At 37.6% G+C, this 22,399-nt stretch overlaps 1 protein-coding gene across 2 annotated transcripts in view; it reads left to right on the plus strand.

The window, feature by feature from the left end:
• Positions 1–22,399, plus strand: part of EPHA6 (EPH receptor A6) — a 366,464-nt gene that overhangs the window by 237,197 nt on the left and 106,868 nt on the right. For both annotated transcript variants that reach the window (XM_066340828.1, XM_066340827.1), the window contains one exon: positions 12,302–12,426. In XM_066340828.1, coding sequence (XP_066196925.1) covers positions 12,302–12,426 — 125 coding nt within the window. The remainder of the gene's footprint in view (positions 1–12,301; positions 12,427–22,399) is intronic.

Raw genomic sequence — 22,399 nt, forward strand, 5'->3', positions numbered from 1 at the left:
GCAGTATGATTAGAGTGAATGGTTCTTAAGGGAAAAAACCATTATTAAGCTCAGTGTCTTTCCAGTGTAGGCACTGGGAAGAGATGCAGGGAATGGACCAGACAGGCTGAGGTCATAACATTTTTAGGATGTGCCATCTTAGAAACTTGAGAAGAAATAGAATTCCTACACTCTGTTAAATGGGTCCTGATCCTCCTAACTTTAGGTGCTTCCATGGAATTAGATGCTTTAAGTAAGTGAGAGTAGGTGGTGTAAATTTAATGGGACCTGACCAGCAAATGGAGACTGATAACAAACGTTGACACACTCAGAGAGTTCAAAGTGTTTGAAGAGTTCTTGTCAGGCAGAACCAATGAATTAATTATCAAGACAGCCTTTCTTCCTCAAGGCTTTATGCATTCAGTTAACGTGGAATTTTTTGGAAGGACATTTCGGGGGAAGATCACCTTGCGTAACAGAAGCAGTTGCAAACACAATCACGATAGTTTTGACCAACCATGTCATGAGTAGTTAAGTCAACACTACAAATACTTTGTGATCATGATCACTAATGAAATACAGAAAATTCTGATTTATTGCAGAGTTGGCATGATGGCTCAGCAAATTCATGATATTGATGCAGACCCTCAGAATGATAACCAGTAAATTTTAGGACAAAAAGGTGCAACATGCAAACAGTCCTTTTGTTTCCAGTAATTATTCTTCCACAAGTTTATTGGTACAGAATTAATCTGTGCAAACAGAATAATATTTTTTAGACAGCTATTACAAAGCCGTCCTGTATTATTTATTTTGTTGGTATATTTAAACTTTCTTTTTGACCACCTTTTATTAACCCTGATTTTCTAAACAGTACTGATAAAGAGCTAGAAGATCCAGAATTGACACATTTGAGTGTGTCAGGACCCTTTCATAGCCACGGGAGGTTGGTGTCCTCTAGATGGCATTCAAGGAATTGCTGCATGTGTGGAGGATTTTTTTTTTTTTTTTTCCTGTGTCAAAGATTTCCTTAGCTGCTGTTTTTTTGTGGAGGTTTTTCTTGCCCAGGTTTCACCATATGTTTGAGTAGAGAGGGATTTAAGATGCTTGTCGGCTGTAGAAATTTTAAGATGAAGGTCACAGAAATGGGGATCAGTGCCAAGAACTGAGACATGGGTCTGAATTAGCAGGTATTACTGTTTGGTTTTGTTTGTGTGCCAAAGAACTTTGAATATCCTGTGTGGACACGCTGATTTGTCAGACCTTCCAAACTACAGACTCATGGCTGAATCACACATCGAAGTATGATATTGGGCAAAGGGAATTACTTAGAACCTAAGGACAATTTGAAGAAGGAAGATTTTCTTAGTGATAAAAATAAGAGGCTGAGCAAAATTTTTCTACTGAGATCATTTTTTTGCGGGTTTTTCCAATGTAACAATATTGCTTGTAAGCAGTAGTGCAATACCAATGTCTAACCCTGGTGCTTAACATGAGCTGTCAAACTGAAAGTTGTCTAAATTGTCAAACTCCAATTTTGTGCAAGTTCTGATTTCTTCTGGTTTTGACAGTGTTAAGGAGCTGGGACACAGAGCATAATTTATACATCATTCTGAGGATCAGGCACTTAAAAGTTAGACCCTGAAGCACTCAGCTGCGTATCACTAATGTACTGTGTGGCTATGAGCCATTAGTTCTTACAAGCACCTGCCAGAGCTGCAAGAGCAGGGTGTTTTCTCTCTGTAAAATTTCTGCAGTGCAAAAGACTCTTTAGGGATTGATAAAAGCTTGTTCCAAAAGGAAACTGTATGTAGCCAGCTTGCCTTTTCTGAGCTAAACAGAAAGCTTTGTAACAGATAGTATTTTGGAATTCTAGAAGGCTCATCTAGTCCATTATTTTTCTTCTTTGACAATAAGTTATGGGGTACACTGGAGGAAAAAGGTCAGGAAAGTGTCAAATAATGCTTCTCCATATGTGGTCTTCCAGTTCCCAGCAGAATTCAGTAGCATCTTAGTTAATAAGAAATGTTTTTTATGTTTCTTGCTCCAGTGTCTGTCAACTCCCTGACTTTTTGGACACCACAGAATTTTTATGGTCATTTTTAGAAATCAACCAGTGCAAACTCTGCATGTGTCAGTAGATCCCCTAGAGTTCATCCCTTGGACAAGAAGAGCTTGTGTAGGACAGTAGTGCTCAGCTTTTCTCCTCAAACCTTCCTGCTTTTCGTCTTCTTTCTTTTTTCACATTTGTTGTCCTACTAGAGATAGGAGATGAAAAATAGACCTGGGAAAAAATCTCCAAGGGCAGAGTTCAGCACACAGAATGTTGAAGAACACAAAAACTCATTAAGTGTCAAGAAAAAGAACAGAAATACCAAAGGAACATAATGGAAGAGTTCTGACAATTCAGAGGCTAGGAGGGCATTCATTGGATAATTAATTTTTTGGAAAGAAAAGGCAGACTCCTTAAGCTAAATGATGTACTGACCTGGAAGTGTGGATGCTCAGGTTTCCTTCTCACATGAATCTCTGTCAAGAGATTGCCTCTCCTTGAGCATGGATATGTATAGTAAGTATTAAACCACAAGCTGCAGGGCATGAGCTAACTAGCAGCAAATAGTTGAAGAGGCTTCCCTTTTGAAAGGTTATTCCATAATTACCCAGGCTTCCACAAACCTCACTTTGAAATATATTTTACTGCCTATCATCTGATCTAATTTTTACGCTTCTCTTCTTTCTTGGTGTTTTGATTTTTAGACAAGTCAGAAAGATGAAAACTCTTTAGATCCTGATGGTTTTTCAACTCTGCGGAGTTTTTTCTTTGTGAATAAAAGCGGCTCAATCTTCTTGAAAGAGGAAAACACACACAAAAAGACATTTCTTTTTCAAATGCATTCAATATTAGAGTGACATGTTTTCAGAATGTGAGTACAGTAGTCCAGAAAGAGCCACTGGCCTCTTCTGAACCTCAGGTTTTACACACAACAGAAGTTAAAGGCCAGCAGCTCTGGCCTTTAGAGTTGCTTTTAGAGTTGATTTGCCCTGATGCCTTCCGGTGTCATTGTCTCTATACATCACCTTGAGAGCCTGCCCTCAGACTCAGAGGTGTATAAACATCCCCAATGAGCTAACTAAAATAACACATAAATGATCTTTCACTACAGAGCATGTGCCTCGATGTTTTGTCCACATTTTTTTGATAACTTAGCTGTGCTACTTCCTGTAGAAGTCTGATATAGATACACCTAACTAAAAAACAAACCACCAAACAACAAACCACTTTATTTAGGGTGTTGACATATCTAAAATTACTTCTGCATTGCTCTAGAGGTCACCTTAAAAGAAGATCCATGGCTGATTTTGCAGTGAGCTTGCTGATGGTAGTGATACATGTATTGAGTACTGTGGCTAAAACCAAGGCATACATTTTATCTACCAGCACCCAGAGCAAGTTCAGCATCTCATCTCCTAACTACAGAGGGATTTAAGAGAACTAACCAAAAATAATCCCCAGCTTTTTAACTTACTTGAACCAAGTCAGATTCTATGCTATTGGACTAGAAATTGAACACCTAACTTACATTTGACAGCAGTAATGCTTTCCAGTGATTCGTGTGCATCAAGTACAAACCATTGAATTCCTGACCTCCTAAAAGTGTTTCTTGTCTGTAAGCCAGAGTTTAAAAGGGTCTGCTTTTCTGTGCATAGGTTTCCACATTAAAGATTTAAAAGATACTTGACCCTCAATAAAATGGAGCTAGACTAAACCTTTGGAATATTTTTAGCATTTATTAAATATATAATAAGTTACATAATGTTGTTTGTAACATCATTTTGGGAATTAATTTATGAGGGCATATTTATTTAGCATCGCTGTGATTTATGGAATGCTCTGTCAAAATCAGCATTTTGAGGGAAATTATTTGAAGACGTACATTTCAAGTCAGTATTGGATGTGTCTCCATGCACTTGCACACATTCACTCAAAATATTGAAGTACAGAAACTCTGACATTCTCTGCACATGCCAACAAACACAGCTTTTACAGAAGGTTCACAGAAGATGTTCACATAAAATATTCATTATATTCTTGCTAAAAGAAAACCCCTTTCAGACCTTTAAAGTACTGTTTGACAGAAAAATGGTTACAATCTGATCTAGCCTTGTATTTGGATGTAAATAAGAGCAGGAAAGATCTGCTGAAACGAGTGTACATTTTATGTTTTCCTTTGTTACCTCGCAGGACGACTAGCAATTAATGGAGTGAAAGGATGGCAGATTTCCTAGTGCTTTTTAACCTGCTTATTTCATTTTCAAAGTTCTGAGATCAATTTAGCAGCAGGAAGTTCTGCAGAGCAATTTGGTTGCGGTTGACCCTGGAGGGGTTGTTGCTGAATGAGACTTAGTTACAGCTCTGTTTCCGTAATGACACCTCGCTGCAATAAATGACACCTTCTTAACCTCAAGTTGTATTTCCAATCAATTTATAGCAATACCCAAGTTACACCAGGAGGCTGAAAACAAAGTTCTCTGAAGAAATGTGTCACCACAGGTTGTCCCCACATCACAGGGCACCTAGCAGTGCTGGAATGATATTTTTAACTTATATAACACATGGACTGGAACACATCTTTCTTCACGCTGATTAACATCATTATAGTACCAATCTGAATCTGCTGATAAGCCAATTTCTCCTGCCTCTTTCTCTTTTAGCACAGTTTTCCTTAGAAAGGAAATCCCAAGCCACTCTGCCTTCTTTTTTTAGAGGAGTCCTGCGTGTCAGGAATAGTACCCGGGAAAAGCACACACACCAATTTCAAACGTGCCACCAGCTGACAGTCAGTGGCTGGCCACAGTGTCTAAGTCAGGAGGAACAGTGAACAGCACAACGCAGAACATTTGAGGCTGTGAAAGCAGAAAATCTGCTGGTTAAGGATGTAATGTTCTGTTACTTCTCCTGTAAGTACTACGACAGGGTTTATAATTGTTCTAAGGAGCAATAGGAGGAGAATGGGGTGGCCTCTTGTGCCCTTCCCTGGTTTTGAATCCAGAAAAACTTGCCCAGAAGAAGCCAGTGAAGAGAAGGGCCTTTTTTCCCCAGTTATCACGTTTTTACTGTGCCGTTCAGCCACAGAAGTTGTTGCCACCTGTTGTGAGCTGATGTACCAGACCCACACAACCTCAGTTTTGCCTTCTGCCAGACAAGAAGAGGGCAGCTCTGGTTTCCAGAGAACTGTTCCCTCAGGAATCCCAGTGACCCATTAGGTCTTTAAGTCTCTCATTGCCTCCTGCTGCTCCAGCCCTAAAGGGCAGTGCAAAGGAGCCAAGAACCTGCTTATTCTGATGCAAATCCCTTTGGTTGCCAGAGGCCTGTTGATTTGAAATTGTTTCCGTTTATGTGACAGGCAGCCTGGTTTAGTTTTGCTTTTTGTTGTTGTTGTTTTTGTTTGCATCTGATTCTTGGACTCACCCTCCCTCTATGCTTTTTTGAACTGAATTTATCCCTCTTGCTTCAGACATACAGAGCATAAAAAGTAACTCCTTAAAACACACATTTAGGTAAAGCATTTGTGTGATTTTTTAAGGGATATTATTTTTTAAAAAAACCCCAAACTTTTAACTAAGATATTTTTAATCGTTCATTGTGTTATAAATTGTGTCAAATATCTCACAATACTTTTGAGGTTTTGCATATACAGGTCATCAGAGAGACCAGAACAGCCAAGCAGTCTGACTGACAGCTGAGAAGGCCTAATTTTATACTGTTGTTTTAAGTATGTTCTACGAAAATCCACTTTGAAGTATCAGAAGCTGAGTAGGTCCTGTAAGATTTGGGAGTGCTTCTGTCTAAAGCTTGAAAAATGTAGAATGGCAGCACATTCTGTAAGCGGAAGAAAATCTGTAGTGTTGCAAAGTCGTGTGGATGAATAATTACTGTCTCCTTACATAAGATCAACAATAGATGAAAGAGAAATTAGGCAGCAAGGAAGAAAGAATTGCATTATAGAACACAAAAAATAAAAAGCCATGTTGAGTCTACATTTACCCTGGAGGAAATCTGGGAGTTGTGTCTTTCATGACCTTTAGCCCACAACACTGGAGCAGAATCCAGTTTTTGACAAGGATCTTGGGTTCACTTGGCTTCCATCCACCATTTCAGAGCAACCAAAGGAGATCTGCACTGGGAAAGACTTTAAGATGGAGGGAGAGATGATAATTATAACTCGCTGGAGGCCTACTTTCAGTAAATGAAGTGCTTCAAAAGAAGCACTCTGCTCTGCTGTCTTTTGAGTGCAAACCTTTAGGGAACTAGTGTAAGAAAATGAAGTAAAAAATACTTTTTTTAACCCCAAACTTGTTAATTTGCTAGCTGTAATGCTTTGTCAGGGAAACACCACAGTCAACTTTGAACTCCAAGGTTAGTGCCTGTAATAGTATCCCCTCCAAGCATTGTAACTGTGAATTACTGCTGAAATGATTAGGAAGATAAGAGACTGCTATGGGAAGAATCAAATATCTTATCTAGTCACTGTACTAATTGAAAGCAAGCTTGTGTGGAAAGAAAACAAATTCCTGCTGAATTCAGTATAAACCTGAAGGTGTTTCATCCATGTGAACATCTTTAATATACAGAGATGGGTTATGAACTGGGTTTTTTTAATAAAGTTTAGTATCAGTTCATATTTCAGTGGTTTGTTTCCCATGTCAACTTGTGCTTAGGTTTTAGTCTTTTATATCCATACACTCACACTTCTAACAAGAAAGTGCCCACATATTGCAAATAATGGAACTTATTGACATTCACATTGTACGTTAAGATAGCTCAGTCAAAAGATTAAAGAAAATCTCTGGAGCACAACCAGCAAAGAATATAAACAGAGGTCGCCTGGATCCCTATCACATCCCTTGTTCATAAGATACTCTTTCTTCCCTTATCCTACAAAGATAGCAACAGAAAGATGAATGAACAAACACAAAAGAATGAAAGGATGAACTGCATCTCTGCTGGAGGATTAATAACCATATTGCAGGAGTAAAGATGCTCTGGATGACAGACAGCACAACTACATCCTTCAGATGACTGATCATCTATTTCACATGGGCATTAGTAGTGCAGGATGAAGGCTTCAGGCCTCTTAACTTCCCTGGAAAATCCTTGGCTAATAGTTCAAATGGGTAAAATACTGGAGGCACTATCACTGATCAGAAAATGTTGTTTCATTGCTTCTGGTTCTGTTACTGGAGTAAAATGTCTTCTCTAAGAGAACATCTTTTTACTGCTTATTACCTTTCTAATAGTCTTTCTAGAATCAGAAGTAAAAGCAGTATTTTTCTTACTGTGCCCTGAAATTGTCTTTCTTTTTTTTTTTTTTTTTTTTTTCCAAAATGTGGCATGTGAATAAAATCTCAGTGCTCTTTTTATTGATCTTTATAATATAAAATCATACTCAGTGTTCGGTAGTATAGGAATTGTAATATAGTTACAGAACATGGGCTGGTGAAACACTGTAAAGTCATAATAGCATTTTCTGGTATAGAAGAAGTGCAAAAAGTGTTTTTACCATCTGGAGGATTTGGACCTTGACACATCTCTATTCTGTTTCATTGATTTCCTAACATTTTTGTTTAATGGGATTGGAATTATTAGATAACTATAACTTCTATAGTGTTAAGCATAGTTTATTGGTTTAATTTGTGCCATTAACCTGTGATTGAAGCTTGAAGAAGCCCTTTCCTTTTCATGACCCAGAAAACAGTTTTCTTTTGTTTTCTGACCCAACACGGTCTATGTAAATTAGTCATTACAGCACTGATATCTCTTCCACCCTCAACTGGCCTTCTCTTACTGAAGGAACTTTGTCTCCAACAGGAGGAATGCAGGCTCCCTGCAGGATATGTTAGAGCAGGTTTCCTCCTCTGTGTGGTGAACTTAGGAGGGATTTTTAAAAAGAAGCAAGGGATTTGAGTAGAGTTTGGTCAGTATTTTCCCATAACTGCACTTGAGAAGTGACTGAGATAGGAGAGGAGGAAGAGATAGGGAGAGGGGTGGATTCCCTCCTCTGAAGGGAAACCCCTGCTCAGAAAACAGGTGATAAAGCCCTATATTTTGATAAGTGTGATCTCTCTTGTACCATGAAGCAGGCAGAGGTCTCAAGGAAAGAATGACATTTAGTTTTGCAGTTTCTGTTATTGTTGGTAATGGCATAAAACCAACAAAGGTATAGAAACAACAAAGTGAATTAAATATGTGATCCCAAGTGGTGTTATTTTACATATTGGGATCCCCAATACTTTACATACTGGGACCCACAGCCTTCTCCTGAGGATGGTGTCCAAAGGAATGAAGTTGCAGTCCTCCCCACAGCATCCATACAATTCAGATCCCACTTTCACTCTCTCCTCTCCAAATTTGTATCTGCTGGCACTTCACTGGTTTTGGGCAAAACAGAATACAGTTCAGGGGGAAGGAAGGAGGAGGACAAAACTGGTGCAGCTGTTCTTATTTGGTGGTAGATTTTTTTAACAAAAACGTGACTGAAGGGAGAGACCTTTGAGCTACCATGGTTTCTCTTCACCAAAGAAATAAGATTGGAAATGAGATATGAAGGGTTGAAAGATTCCATGTAGAAACAGGTATCAGGTGAGCTTTGGTCATCAGCTGCCATATGGTTTGAAGCTTCCTCACCATGAGTGAGCATCCTATAAAAGCTATTCAGTCCTGGAAACAGGAGACATTCCTTTGCCTACTGTCAGGAGTGTGAAACAAGAAGTAGCACAATTAGAAAATGCAATAAAGGAAAAAAGCTTCAGCAGCTCTCCAGATCACCTATTCTGAAATCAGACACAGATAATGGGAGTCAGCTTCAGAAAAAGGGAAAGTTTCTAGGGAAAAGATACTTTGATCCGGTCATTGTTTAAAATACACATTTTCTCTCCTGCATGTAGCATGTGAGGAAAAAAAGGATTCTGAAAAAGAGAAGCTAAAGGAATTTAGAATAAAATCAGCTCACTCTGAATTAAAGAATGAACTTCTATTATTCAATAAAAATTTGAAAAGACCGAGAAGCTTATCAGACTAAATTAAATGAGGAGCTCACCACGTTGTAGATGACTCATCGTAATTCAAGAAATTTATAACAGAGTAGAAGAAAACAGATGGTGCAAAGAATCCTCCGTACAAAACACAGATCAGTGCTCAAGAGCCAAAAATCACCCTTCAGCCTAGAACCAATGGCAAGAAAATGCTGCCCTTAAAGTGATTAAAACCCATACTACTCTTCTAAGCATTTCTTTTTTCAAATGGTTTCATTGGGTAACCATATTAGAGCTCTCCTGCAGCTAGCTACTGGATTTGAAACAACTAATTAGAAAACTTCCCACTGATTCATCATAGGGACATTAGAGCAGTCTTTGGGGGGAAAATAGGATTTACCTATCTTACAATCTTCTGGTTAAAAAGAGCTTTAACAATAAGTGGATAGGATCTCTAAGGTCTAATTGACTTCTGCTCTAGTGAGCAACAGTTATAAGGAGCTGAAATTTCTCCACAGAAAGTGGAAAGTGCTCTTTAGTAGCACTTCACAACAAAAGAAATAGAAACTCAGCTAGCTGTGCTTTTAATTACTTGGTTTTATTTGTCTGTTTCTTCCTACAATGAATTTCTGACTGGAATCCTATCTGGCAAAACACAAGATCGTCCTTCTGCACATACAGGAAATGGTCAATGGTGATTCTTCTTTTTGTTAAAAAGTACACTTTTATTTTTACTTGATACAAACACAAATACACTTCTCATATTCACAGCTCTATGTGCACATCTCTGCATTTGGCTTTAGAGGATTCAGTGCTACAGGGGTGGTGTGAGATGGACTTGTTGGTTTCAAGTGCAGGTCAAGCATATGTGGTTTAGGGGAGATCTAAAGTGATTTTGTTCCATTAATTTCCTAATGAGTTGTTTCCCAGGAAGACAACTGGCATTTCACACACGGAAATTTTGAGAGGATCTTCCAATGCAACATGACTTTGCTTTTGCAAAGCACTTCATCAAATGGGAGAATTACTGTGTTGAGCTCAGGCTGAAAACATGCACGAATTGCTGTATAAATTTGGAAGTTAGCACAAAGAAAAATCCCCATACATCCCCGCAGTACATATGAAAAGCTTGTGAAGTTTAGGATATAACATGTTATATCTGCAGTCTGTATTTTATAAGCCTGAAAGAGCCAAGAATATCATTCTGTCTACAGCTTAACCTGGCAATTTCTGTCATCAATCTTTATAATTGTGCAAGGATTGTGTTGTGTGACCAGCGGGCTCCCAGGTGCAGTGGGATGAAGCTGCAGTGTGCTGGGAAGGTGGCCCAGATGGTGCTCATCACAGCGGGTACCAGATGTATCTGACAAGTTGCTATAGCTCCCTCAGACCCACCTGTAAATCACAGCTCAATGCCAGTGAATGACTCAAAATAACAAACAGAAAAACAATTTATGAGAGCAGTGCCTTCCTTGGCCCCTGATCATTGTTTAGCAATTACAAATCCATGTTTGCTAGCTCCTGCTTTCCTTTAAACAGACCTGACTTTGTGTCTGTCTTGCTTGGAGAAGTTGATTGCACTCCAGTGAAATATTATGAGAGTTCAACTTCACCCTCCATTTCAAGAGTAAAAATTTCATTTTAGCTGAGGGAGTAGTTATACCTACCCAGGGATAACACTTTGGTTCAAATCCTGTGAATGCCTTTTATTTATTAGTTTGTGTTTTATTCTGTTCAGTTATTTACATTATACTGTTTAAGGACTTCCTGAAAACCAGGTTAATTCTTTATTCTGCATGGCAGGAAATCTTTTTTTTTTTTTCTTTCTTCTGATACCCTTGCATCAGACCTGTGGTTAAAATGGCAAAAAGGTAGAAGTTTCCTGTGTAAGCTTTTACACTTTGGTAGGGACTTTTTCTGGTGTTATGTGTTGAGTTGGATTTGATTGTTTGGGGGTTTTTCACATCAAAGAGGACAAAGCTATTATCCTACAGAACAGTTACCCGAAGGGAAGATTGACAGGGGATATAAGTTAATTTTCTCTCTCAAATAAATGCATTATCACAGAGAAAAACGCCCACATCTCTGTGTAGAGTTTCCCCTTTTTCAAAGACAAACACATGGGTTTGTTTTCTTCAGAGTTTGTTCATATTCTAGAATTTATTTATTGTTTTCATTTCTTAAACCTCCTGAAATGTTTACAGGAAAGAAAACTAAGGCGTGAAATTTTGTGACTAGAAGCAGATTCTCTTTTCATTTTCCTAGGGAAGTTCTTTCATTCAAAAGATAAACCAAAAGTCATAAAAATGTTTTCTTTTTAAGAGACACCTCCATGGACACTTGGAAGAAGTTAAGTAAGATTCAGAGGAGAGATGAATGGGGGAGGGCGTGTAATTAGCTGATATTTTTAGTGGAAAGACAAATAGTGAAATCTATGGACCACTTATGGCAGCTGGATTGCTGATCTTAGTTGTGTTGAATAATATGTTAGAATATGTTAGACTGTTGAATATTAGAATAATATGACTGGGTTTGCTGTAAAATTTGGGAAAGCTACACATCAGTCCTATTGAAACCATATTAATTTCTGGAGAATATTTTTACCTGCTTGACCAGATGAATAAAATAAGCAAAGATCGTTTCCTAGAACACAATCTTTGCACTGTATGAAGTCATTGTGAGGACCACCATTCTCTTCCAAAAAGGCAGAAAAACTAGTTCTTTTATTAAAATTGGTTACGTGAAGATAATTTGGCTGCTGGGTGTATCCATGCATGTTGGCCCTTCCAGAAGCTGCTTTTGCCCCCCAGTTTGCCCACACCCCAGTCCCTCCAGGGGCCTCCTGAGTGCCTTTGCCACCAAAGGGATTCATTGCCTCCGTTTTCACCTGTGCCGCTTTATTTTACCCCCGAGGGTAAACTGAATGTACATCCTAAACGGCTGAATTATGACATTTAATGAAGATTAAGCTGCGTGCAGAATTTGCTGCCTCTGAAAGGTGCCTGTGCTGTGGACGCGGTGTCGGGCTGGGGCAGGGGGCAGCCCAGGGGTTCCCTTCTGTATTTTGGGCAGTTTTCAGAAGCTGCTCTGCACTTCAGCAGAGGAGTTTCCAGCGTGTGCTTGAGACATTAATTCCAGGTTATATGGTTTCCCTGAGAACTGCCATCTGTCGTGCTTTTCTGTCTGGAGGTCACTCCGAGTTGCCTCGGGTGGGTATCCTCAGACAGGAGGTTGGAAGGATAAACCGTGTGCTTCGTCTTTAACCCTTAGTTATCCTTTTCCCTTTCAGCACCCACCTTGATAGGTATGGTAAGGAAGGACTGGGCTTCCCAAAACAGCATTGCCCTCTCCTGGCAAGAGCCGGACTTTCCCCATGGAGCAATTCTGGACTACGAGATCAAGTACTATGAGAAAGTAGGTCTCGCTTACAGCATCACCCACACTCAGATCCTAAAGAGCAATGTGTTTCATATTTTTAATAGTATTTTTTTAAAAGCGTTTCACTCGACCCCACATACAATGCCGTGTATGCCAAACGTTTTATTTTGTGCTGATTTTTTGTTGTTTTGCCTCTAACTTGTTAATGACTGTGTTGTTTCACATCAGAATTGAGTAGAGCAGCAAGCAGATCTTTACATTTACTTGTCTCATAGTAGCTGCGTTTACAAACATGGATAAATGGATCATATGCTTGAACATACTTTGATTTATGGACTGTAAAACTTCACATTAGAGTGACACTGATGCGACAGAATTAAGGTGAATGGGAACATGATTTCATTTTGAGGCAAAATGTATTTGTTTATTTATTTATTTATTATTGTTAAGTAAAGCAATAACATGTGCTCAAAGGGTAGAGTGAACCAGCCTTGTTTAGAGGGTTACAAGAGAGAGAAGCTGTCAGATTTCTGTTGCTCTGTCAAAATTTGGCAATTTCACACAGAAGAGAGCTACAACATGAATTACAAGTAAAGCTAAAAGGTACACACACAGCATGTGTTGGGAAATCATCATTTGAAGCCTCCTTCTCCATAATCACAAAACATATTTGGTCATTTCCAGTTGCTACAGGCTCTTGTACCAGTAAAAAATTTTGTGCTGACCAGTGCCTTCAAACCTGAAGACACAGACAGGAAATTTTTGGTGTCTGTACCTTAAACAGTTCCCTGCTGAGTCAGTTCTTGCTGTTTCCCTGCCCTCACCTGAAGTCACAGTGGAACTGATGTGCATGTATGAAGGTCACAGAGAACAGAAATACAAACTAAGTCATGAAAGAAAGTATTAGCAATATTAGGCTCTGTAAATATCTGAGAATTTTACTCCTTGACTGCACTTCTCTGTTGAGATTATGCAGCTTTAATGAGGCAGAAGAAAGTGTAAACTGGGGAAAAAATCCAAACAATTTAAATAGGACAGCTAGAGGGAGAAGACAGATTGCTTAGAATATTTGGTAAGCCAAAGCAAAGAACCCTATTTTCCTGCACTAATGGAAGTCCTTCAGCTTCTGATCCATTATCATGGTAAGGCCCATTATGACTTGAACTTCTTTTATTTCTAGATATTAAAGAGGTGAATTCATTAATCTCACACTTTGTGAGGTTTTATTCAGTTGAATAGGAGCAGTTCCAAAGCGGTTCATATGGACGTTAAATTATAAGTCTCATACATGTATCTAATAAAATCCTTTCTCAGTGGATTATGTGCCAATACCAGTCAGTGCTGAGTGACAAGGCAAGTAATTTTTCTTAGAGGTCTACTTATTCCTTAGCCTTGACCATTGTGCAGCAAGACCACATGCACAGGCTTTATGACCCTTTGCTAGATACAGTTTAAACCACTCTTATCTGTTTTTACAAAAAAAAAAGAAAAAAAGGGAATAATTTTCTGTGTCCACCTTTTAAAATATATAAGGAGCATCTTCTGCCTATAAACTCTTTCCTCTGAGGTCAGAGGAGATAAATGCACTGCTGGCATATTCCAGTGCTGTGGCATGGGTGTCATTTGCAAGATGTCTCTTGGAGACCAGGTTGTAGATCAGAGAGATGAATAACCCAGTACTGCAAGTCAGTCTGCTTATTTACAGAATTAAATTGGAAAATGTTATTTTACACCACTTTGATAATATTTAAATCTTGCTTTAATAATATTTAACTCAAGAAGCATACATCACAACACTGGCTAAGTGTAGGGGCCAAATGCAAATGAAATTTTATATTGAGAAAGAAAAAGGAATTCTATCTCAAAGACAGGAAATATTAATATGCACAACTAATTTAATTTTATTAGGTTTCAATTCATTTTTCCTTCTTCACTGTGGAGCTCTGTGTATTAAAAAGCATGGTTTGTGTTATGACAGGGGTAGATGCAGCCAGTGACACTGTAATCTCTCAGCCTTCCCAGGAACTCTGAAACAGGGGAGTATCAGCATTCCTGTTGTCAGCAGAAGTGACAAAATAGGGATGTTGTTGCATGCTCACAGGAAATATGATAAGAGTGAAATCATTTTCTACTGGATCTACTATGAATTTATCAAAAAGACATCCCTCTAACAGAGAGCAAAAAATGCAGGTAAAGTTGAAGAACATGGTAAATTTGAAAAGGTCAGAAATTTTATTAATGTCTTAGAGAGTCAAGAAAAAGGCAGAAAACAGTAGTTCTTAGCTACTAATAAACACACTAGGTAGAAAAATGGAAAAACTTTTGCAGCCTGTCTTTATCCCTTTCTACCTGTCATTTGCATTTAATAAAGAAAGCAGGCTTTGTTCTGATAAACCATGTAAGAAATGGAATGTCTCCATCTAACACAACCACTCAGTCCCTCAAATTCAGCTGCTTTTATCAGTTCCTTAACTTCTTGAAGCTCTGATGAAATTATGCAATATTCTAAAGTTTAACAAGTATTTCTGCTATTTTTTTTTGAGGTTCCTTGTAGACATTTGAAAAATTGTCAGTACATCATTGGTGAGCACATTAGGAGAGCAGCCTGCTTTTAATTATCACCAGTAGGAATTCTGTGGCTCACAAATGGAAGTTGTATCTTGTCATGGACTCCTAAAGTTTCCTGGAAGATACATGAACTTCAGAATTCAATTAGCTGCCCAATAAACTGTAAGCACTCCACAAAACGGGGCAGTTCCCAACAATTTCATAAGGGAGACAAATTAATGATTATGAGCATGGAACATAATGATACATCTTTCCATGCATTTCCAGAACAGGCAGAAGAAGGAAAGGAGCCTACATTGTGCTAATTATGCAAAAAATTTACACTTATACTCTTGTAAAATACAAATTACACACAGAGAACTATCAAAAGATCAAGTTCTCTTTGTGAAAAAATATTCTTTTGAGAAAGACTACCAAGTCTTTCTACTACTTTATAAAGAAAGTAGAGAAGGAGAGTTATCCAGGGGTCTCAATAAGCTACAAGTATGGAATTGTACATTAATTTCAAAGTACAATAAAGCAGTTCAGTAATTTCTCTGCTTTAAAGTACCGTTTCCTATATGACCTTCGTTTCTCCAGGGAGTTGCTGTAAAACACTCAGAACTTCACAAAATATTGTCTCTAAAACCAAAAATCTTGTGACAATAACAAAGTCTCCTCGTGAGCCAGTTGTACAGATTTATAGTTTCTTACTTAGCAGTGCACTGGTACATTTTTATGTGGCTGTCTGATAAGAGGATCATTTTGTTCTGCAGCCTTTCAGCCAAAAATACAGTGAACCAAATCTGACCTAGGACATAATTAGAGAGCTGATTTGGCCTGGGAGAACAAAAATTCCTTGACATTCAGTCCAAGATTCTCTGAGTTCTGTCATGGCAAAGAGAAAGGGTTTTCCATTGTTTGAATAGTTGTGTGATATAACCAGGGAGGGAATATCATGATCCTGAAATGATTGCCTTGTTGAGGCCTGGTGGTTGAAATACCTGATTGCAGGTAGATTATGAATCATTCTGAAAACTGTGCCTTGGATAATGAGTCTTTACAGCAACATACAGAAGATCAGTTAAATGTTTGCCCTTTGAGATTTAAGATGTGCTCATAAAAACATTTCTCCATAGACTTTCTTTGGGGTCTTGAGATACTTAAATATTGCAAATTATCTCTGTTGATACAGGGTGTCTGCCCTATTCTGAACTCTGTCCAACTCTGTCCATTATATTTTATCATCCCTTGATATCATCCACAACAGTGTTTCTAAAAGAAAAAAAAAATCTCTCATGGGCAGTATCGTGTTTCCATTTAAAAATCAAACTCATTAATATAGCGCCATTGCTAATTGCAATTAATTTTTCTTTTATATGTTAAACTATTACTCAGACACTGACCAAAGCTCGCACTATTTGCAAGATTCCAGAGCATCATAATGTCTTCACCTCTTACAAAAAGGGTTTCATGTTTGAGGCAGATGAAGGAGTGAGACCTTGTTAGAGCCTTGTAATGACACTGAGTCCTTCTGTAGGAATTCCCCCATGGGAAAAGGAGCACAGCACACACAGATAAACCTCACCAGCTGCACTCCAGCTTGTGCAGCTGAACTGGAAAACGCTTATTCCTCCCCTCTCCACCCAAACCCATAAAGTTAATCATCAAAAATTAATGCTCCCTAAGACCTGTATTAGGCATACCAAGCTGTGCATGTATCAGCAACTGTATTAAGTTTGTTCTCCCACGTGGCCCAAGCACACCAGCTGGATTAGGTTTCCTGGTACACACAAGATAACATATAATTAGCTAAGGAAGCCTGTCTGTGGAGAAAGGATTTTAATGGAACGTATCCAAGCAGTAACCCAAGGCATTGCAGTGAAATCTCTAAATAGAGAAACTAGAAAATATCTTTAGAATCAGGATTTGGAGGAGAGGGCTGATATTTCTTTGCTTTTTTGCCTTTTGATGAAATGTAAAGCCAAATCCCTTTGCCAAAATACTTTGTTTTGTTGGGAGACTAAATTTGCAGCTCACTGGCACTTTTTACATAAAAACCCACCTCCACAGGACAGTAAGTGGACAGGATATGTAGAATGTCAGATATTACTTTTCCTTCATCCCAGGATTATTTAGAGTTAAACTAATAAACAGTAAGCGAGAAAATAACTGAGCAGTAGAGGCAAGGGGGAAATTAGTTTTCCAATGAGATTTGAAAAAGAGATGAAGAGCTGATGAGGCAGAGAGATAGAGGAAAGTACCAGATTTAAAGAATTAGAAACAGCATGACCTTGTTAATTTTTCCATCAGTCTACAGCTGTCTTCACTTCACTTATACAAGAAAAGATGTTCAGTCTTAAAATCTAATATTAAACCAAAGATGGCTATTTCTTTGAGTAATCATTAGTGTGAATTAAAATGAGGCATCCAGAATTTGAGTGACAGACCTTTAGACCTAAATTACATGATAGGAATAATGAGAAGTTTTTAAGACTCTCAGTGCATAATATTTTGAATGACAGAAATTATTTTTATAAGAATTAATATGGCAAATGGTGAACATCATGTGACTCATCCCAGTTTAGAGGACACCAGATGTTCCTCTGTGTCTTCTTCAGCTAAGGAGATATTACATTATGATTTACTCACATTAATCAACCTGACCCTGCTTGAGCATGGGCTGGAATCAGCCTCAGTGAACAGGAGCCACACGTGTTCTCATTTGATAAAATAAGGACCATTCTCATAAGAAACCACCTCCTGCAGATCAGATTCAGTCCTCAGAATTTCTAGGTGGAATTCTGGACACGTGCAGTAAAATCAGTCATTTCTCTTGTAAAGCCCTCTGCCTTCCTGTGGGGTCTGCATGGCATGTGTGAAGTTCATTGACCCTCAACCTCCCTGCTACTTAAACAGCCAAACCTCTCCAGTCTCTCCACCTCTTCAGTCACCATTTTGCACAATGTTTAACTGATAGAAGGAACACATTTTTTCATCCACAACTGTTACAACTCCCCTATTTCCTTTAAGACCCAGCTGTTACTTTTTTGGTTCAGATTTTTCTTTCATGGCAGATTTTTATATCATGAAGAATAATAAATGCAGCCGCTCCCAGTGGTTGAAGGGAGCCTGGGGGCTGTGTGACATGGGGCAGGGTGGATTGTTTGGTACCAGTGTGGCTGGGTTCTTGGCACATACTGCTTCTTTCCCTGGGCATTTTCCTCTATTGTTGCTATCCCTACTGGAGTGTCCTTGACTAAACCTTGCTAAATTTTAAAGTCGACATTAGCGATAGGACTGGGGAACTGATGCTTTGGGAAGGCTGAGCTGGAACAGAGACTGGGCAGAGCTGGAGAATAAAGCAGGTATTTATTGAAAAGCCTCCAGGATCCACCTTGGGCAGGATAGGGCCTGACCCTCCCAAGGTGGACCCAAAATGGTCACAAAATGGCTGAGTGGTCACAAGGTGTCACACTTTTATAAGTTTTGGTCCATTTGTATATTGGGGTTTAATTGTCCAATTCCAGCTCCAGGTTGTGAGGTCCCATCCTTCTTGTTCCTCCCTTCAGCCCAATGCTGTTTGTGCTTTTGGGGCTGAAAGTTGTCCTTGGTGTTGAGCAGGAAAAGGATTTGTTTTGTCTCCCTGCTCTGTGCAGAGCTGACTGACACTGAATGTGAGGCTCAGAACTGCACCCCAGGCAGCACAGAGTCTGAAAACATGAAAGATAAAACATAAGGCATCAGAACAGGTGCAGACTGACAACAGTAGGGATAAGCATCTGAGCACTTCAGGAATCTGGCCATTATTGAGTATATACAGTGTAAAAAAACTATTTGCTTCAAATGATCAGCTGGACAGTTTTTAACTTCGCACTACTAATTTATTTATTTTTTAATGGACAGTTTTCTTCTGTTATATTTTTTCAAATTATTCAAATCATTTAAGGCATAAGTAGCAGCCTGCTGCCTGCAAGTAAAATGTTTCTGATATGACTGGAATCAAGAAACGTAGGACTCATGCAATACACCATTTTCATTACACTTTCAGCAGTTCTCATTAAAAAAAAGAGTGCTGAGTGTTTGGGATGTACAAGAGCTTTTGGACAGTGGTTTTAGGCAGCCCTTAGAGTTTGTTCCTTACATGTCACAGGGAAGCACCAGGGCTCTGAGCAGCACCTCAGGCATTCTCTGCCCTTCATAGCTCCTGGGAAATGAACCATGTCTGCTGAATGTTTTTTAAAAAATAATCACTACAAATGTGCTTTGGGATATAATCATTAAAATGAAATCTCCCGGCTTATTTTAGCATAGTAAGTGGTGTTAAACAAGCTTCTCAGTTTTTCTGTTCCGCTGTTATTAACCCAGTTTCCCAAGGGAAAAAATGTATAAGCCTCAGATTCTAAAAAGTGAAAAAAAATGGTTCAGAACTGTTGAAAATGAGAGTGACTAATTACCAGGCTCTCTGACCAGATACCATTTTTGCCTGCAGGATAGAACCTAAGGACCTTGCAGCAGCCGTTATTAATGACACCGATGTAATTACTATTAGGAGAAAAAGAAATCTGGTGTCTAAATATCAATTACATGCAGCAAAGGCTTTATCAAAGAAGTTCTAAGCTAGGCCTTTGTTGGATGCCTGGTTTGGCTTGTCTACTAATCATTGTTGTCAATTACCTAGAAACAGCTTCTGAACTTTTGTATTTAATAATAAAGCAGCCTATAGAGATATTGCTGTTGTTCCTGCTGAACCAAAAATTCTCAATGAGAAGTATAATGCTCTTTAAGCAAGCCTGGTGGATTTGATTTAAAAAAAAAAAAAAACAAACACCACATACTTAGGTCTCTGCTGATCTTGTGTTCTTGCCTGCAGCCGATACCATTTTCTCCAAGGAAAATTACATGTACAGTGCTTATTCCAGTAACTGCTAGAAGAGCTGCACAAATGCAGAAAAAGTGTATTAATGGTTTTGAGTGGTTTTCAAATGCTTTCAAGGGCCTAGGAATAGGCATAGGAGGTACGCAAACTATTACAAGACAACAAACACAGCTTGTTCCATACCTCAGAGAAGGGTAAGAAAGCTAAATCCTTTGCTGACAAAGATTGGTTGCTAATAAAAGGAATTATTAAATGGTTTTTTTTCTATCCATTACAGCATTTGAACCTCAGGAAAAATAGTTTTCAAAATTATGCACTGACACAACAACAACAAACATAATAATAATATAACAATAATAATATAGCATAATAATAATATAATATATATAAAATATAATATATATTATATAATATATTATTATATATTATATAATATATAATATTATAATATAATATATTATATATTTCTATTATATTATATTTATATTATATTAATTTATTCAATGCATTATATATAATATATATATATTATATATTATATATAAATATATTATTATATATTTAATATATTATATTAATTTATTTATATTATATTATTTATATTGTTTATTTATATATGTTATAAAATATATATTTTTATAATATATATTATATATTATAATATAATATAATATAATATAATATATTATATTATATATATAATAATATAACATAATAATAATAACATAATAATATAACAATAATAATCATCATTATGATGATGATGATGATGGTGATGTTTACCTCAAGAATCAAACTTTGGCTTTGAAAGTTTGGCAGATTTTTACAAAAAAAAAAAAGAATTTTTGTAAGTAATGACCTAAATATAACAAGCATACCTGACAAAAGATGGTCATCTAAATGAAAGGGATTTCCTTATTTATAAATTAAATACAGTATCTTGGTCTCCGTTTCTCTAAAACCAGTCAGGATGTTTCCTTTAGCCCCTCTTAAAATACGAAGTAGCTTAAAAGTTCCCAAAAATCATCTGTAAGCCCAAACTCTTTTAAAAGCCAAAGCTAGCACAGTGTTTTTCATAACACACAAATTACTTACTGTTCATAAATTACTGATTTGCAGCCATAAAGGTGGATTCACAGATTAAATCAAGATACATGCCTTGAGACATGAGTTTATATCTTTGTCTAAATGAAGGAGTGTTCAGATATCATTTAATTTACAGTTTCTTCCTGCAGTATTCAATGCATTCAAGAGATAACTGGGGAGGTACAAAGATATGCATCATTTTGGAGAGTAAAACCAAAAAAGTTCCTTTTTTTTCTCTCTCGCTTTTTTTAAGGCTGCATTGCAGTTGTGCTTTAACCACAGAAAGGACAGGATATTAGTTTTCCTCTTTGAATGGTCTTTTTTTCCACATTAAAGGAAGATGAAACCACTGACTGTGTAATGTTAGCAACCTCTTTTTTATGAAGTAGCAATGATCCCAAAGCTGTCATTCTGGGAGAAGGGAGAAATACCCAAAGGGAAAGAGGAAGCTCGTTAAGGGAGAGCCCCTCCATTTTAATGCACTAAACCACTATTTCCTCTTCAATATCAGTGTAATCACTTTACTGTGTATTAAACAAAAGCTGTGGGTTTGCTGTGGGGATGTGGTTGTCGGAATCAAAGTGAACATTAGAGAAGTTTTTAATTTAAATTAATAATTTCATGAGCCAACTTGAATTCAGAGAGACTGTACCTTATTCAGTAATTCCCAGGTGGTTTTGTTAGGTTTGTACCCAAATAAACCCACAAATGTTTATTTGAGTGATTGAAACAAGCAAAATGGTACAATTCTCTCTTTTTCTTTCAAGTTTTTTAATGTGTTTGCATTAATAGTTTCAAAGTGCCCTTTCTTGATGTGCTTGTTGGGATGGCTGAGTTAACAACCTATTATTTTGTACTCCTTACCGAGCTGTTAATAGCTTTTGAGTCTTTTGCAGGAATTCACCTGCTGCTCATAAACACATTTCTGTTGCTGTAGGAACTTCACCAGGTTGATGCATTTTGTATTTGCAATGACCTTGCACAAACCAGCTGCTTTTCATGCATATGCAAGTATTCATATTATATTAACAAAATTTTGTAGTGACTGGAGCAACTCTTTTTAAAAAGGTATTGACATCTATTTGTAAATTTTATTAACATTTTTTCAGATTTTTTTCTTCTTGTTGTTTTTACCACCACCAGAAATTATATTTCTGCTGAAGTTAGCTACATCAGAAATGTGCACTTCCCCAAAAAAATCGAGAAAAAACTTGCTTTGTCAGTTTTGAAAGTGCAGAATCAGCTTTTCGATTTACTCAGTAGTTTGTTTACTTTGCTGTTGAAATTCAAGTTCAATTAATTGGAAAAAAAGATTGCTGTTTTTGCTTTACACCCCATTAACTCACCCAAGTGTTTGAAGAAAACTTAAACTTAAGGAATATGCTGTATTTATTGTTGATGTATTGCCAGGTTCTGCACTACAGTCATGATACCAGAGGTGAATTCGGCCCTTCTGACTTATCATTATGAGATAGATGTTTGCTGTTTGCCTGCATT

Source organism: Sylvia atricapilla, chromosome 2, assembly GCF_009819655.1.
Source record: "Sylvia atricapilla isolate bSylAtr1 chromosome 2, bSylAtr1.pri, whole genome shotgun sequence".
Classification (NCBI taxonomy): Eukaryota; Metazoa; Chordata; class Aves; order Passeriformes; family Sylviidae; genus Sylvia; species Sylvia atricapilla.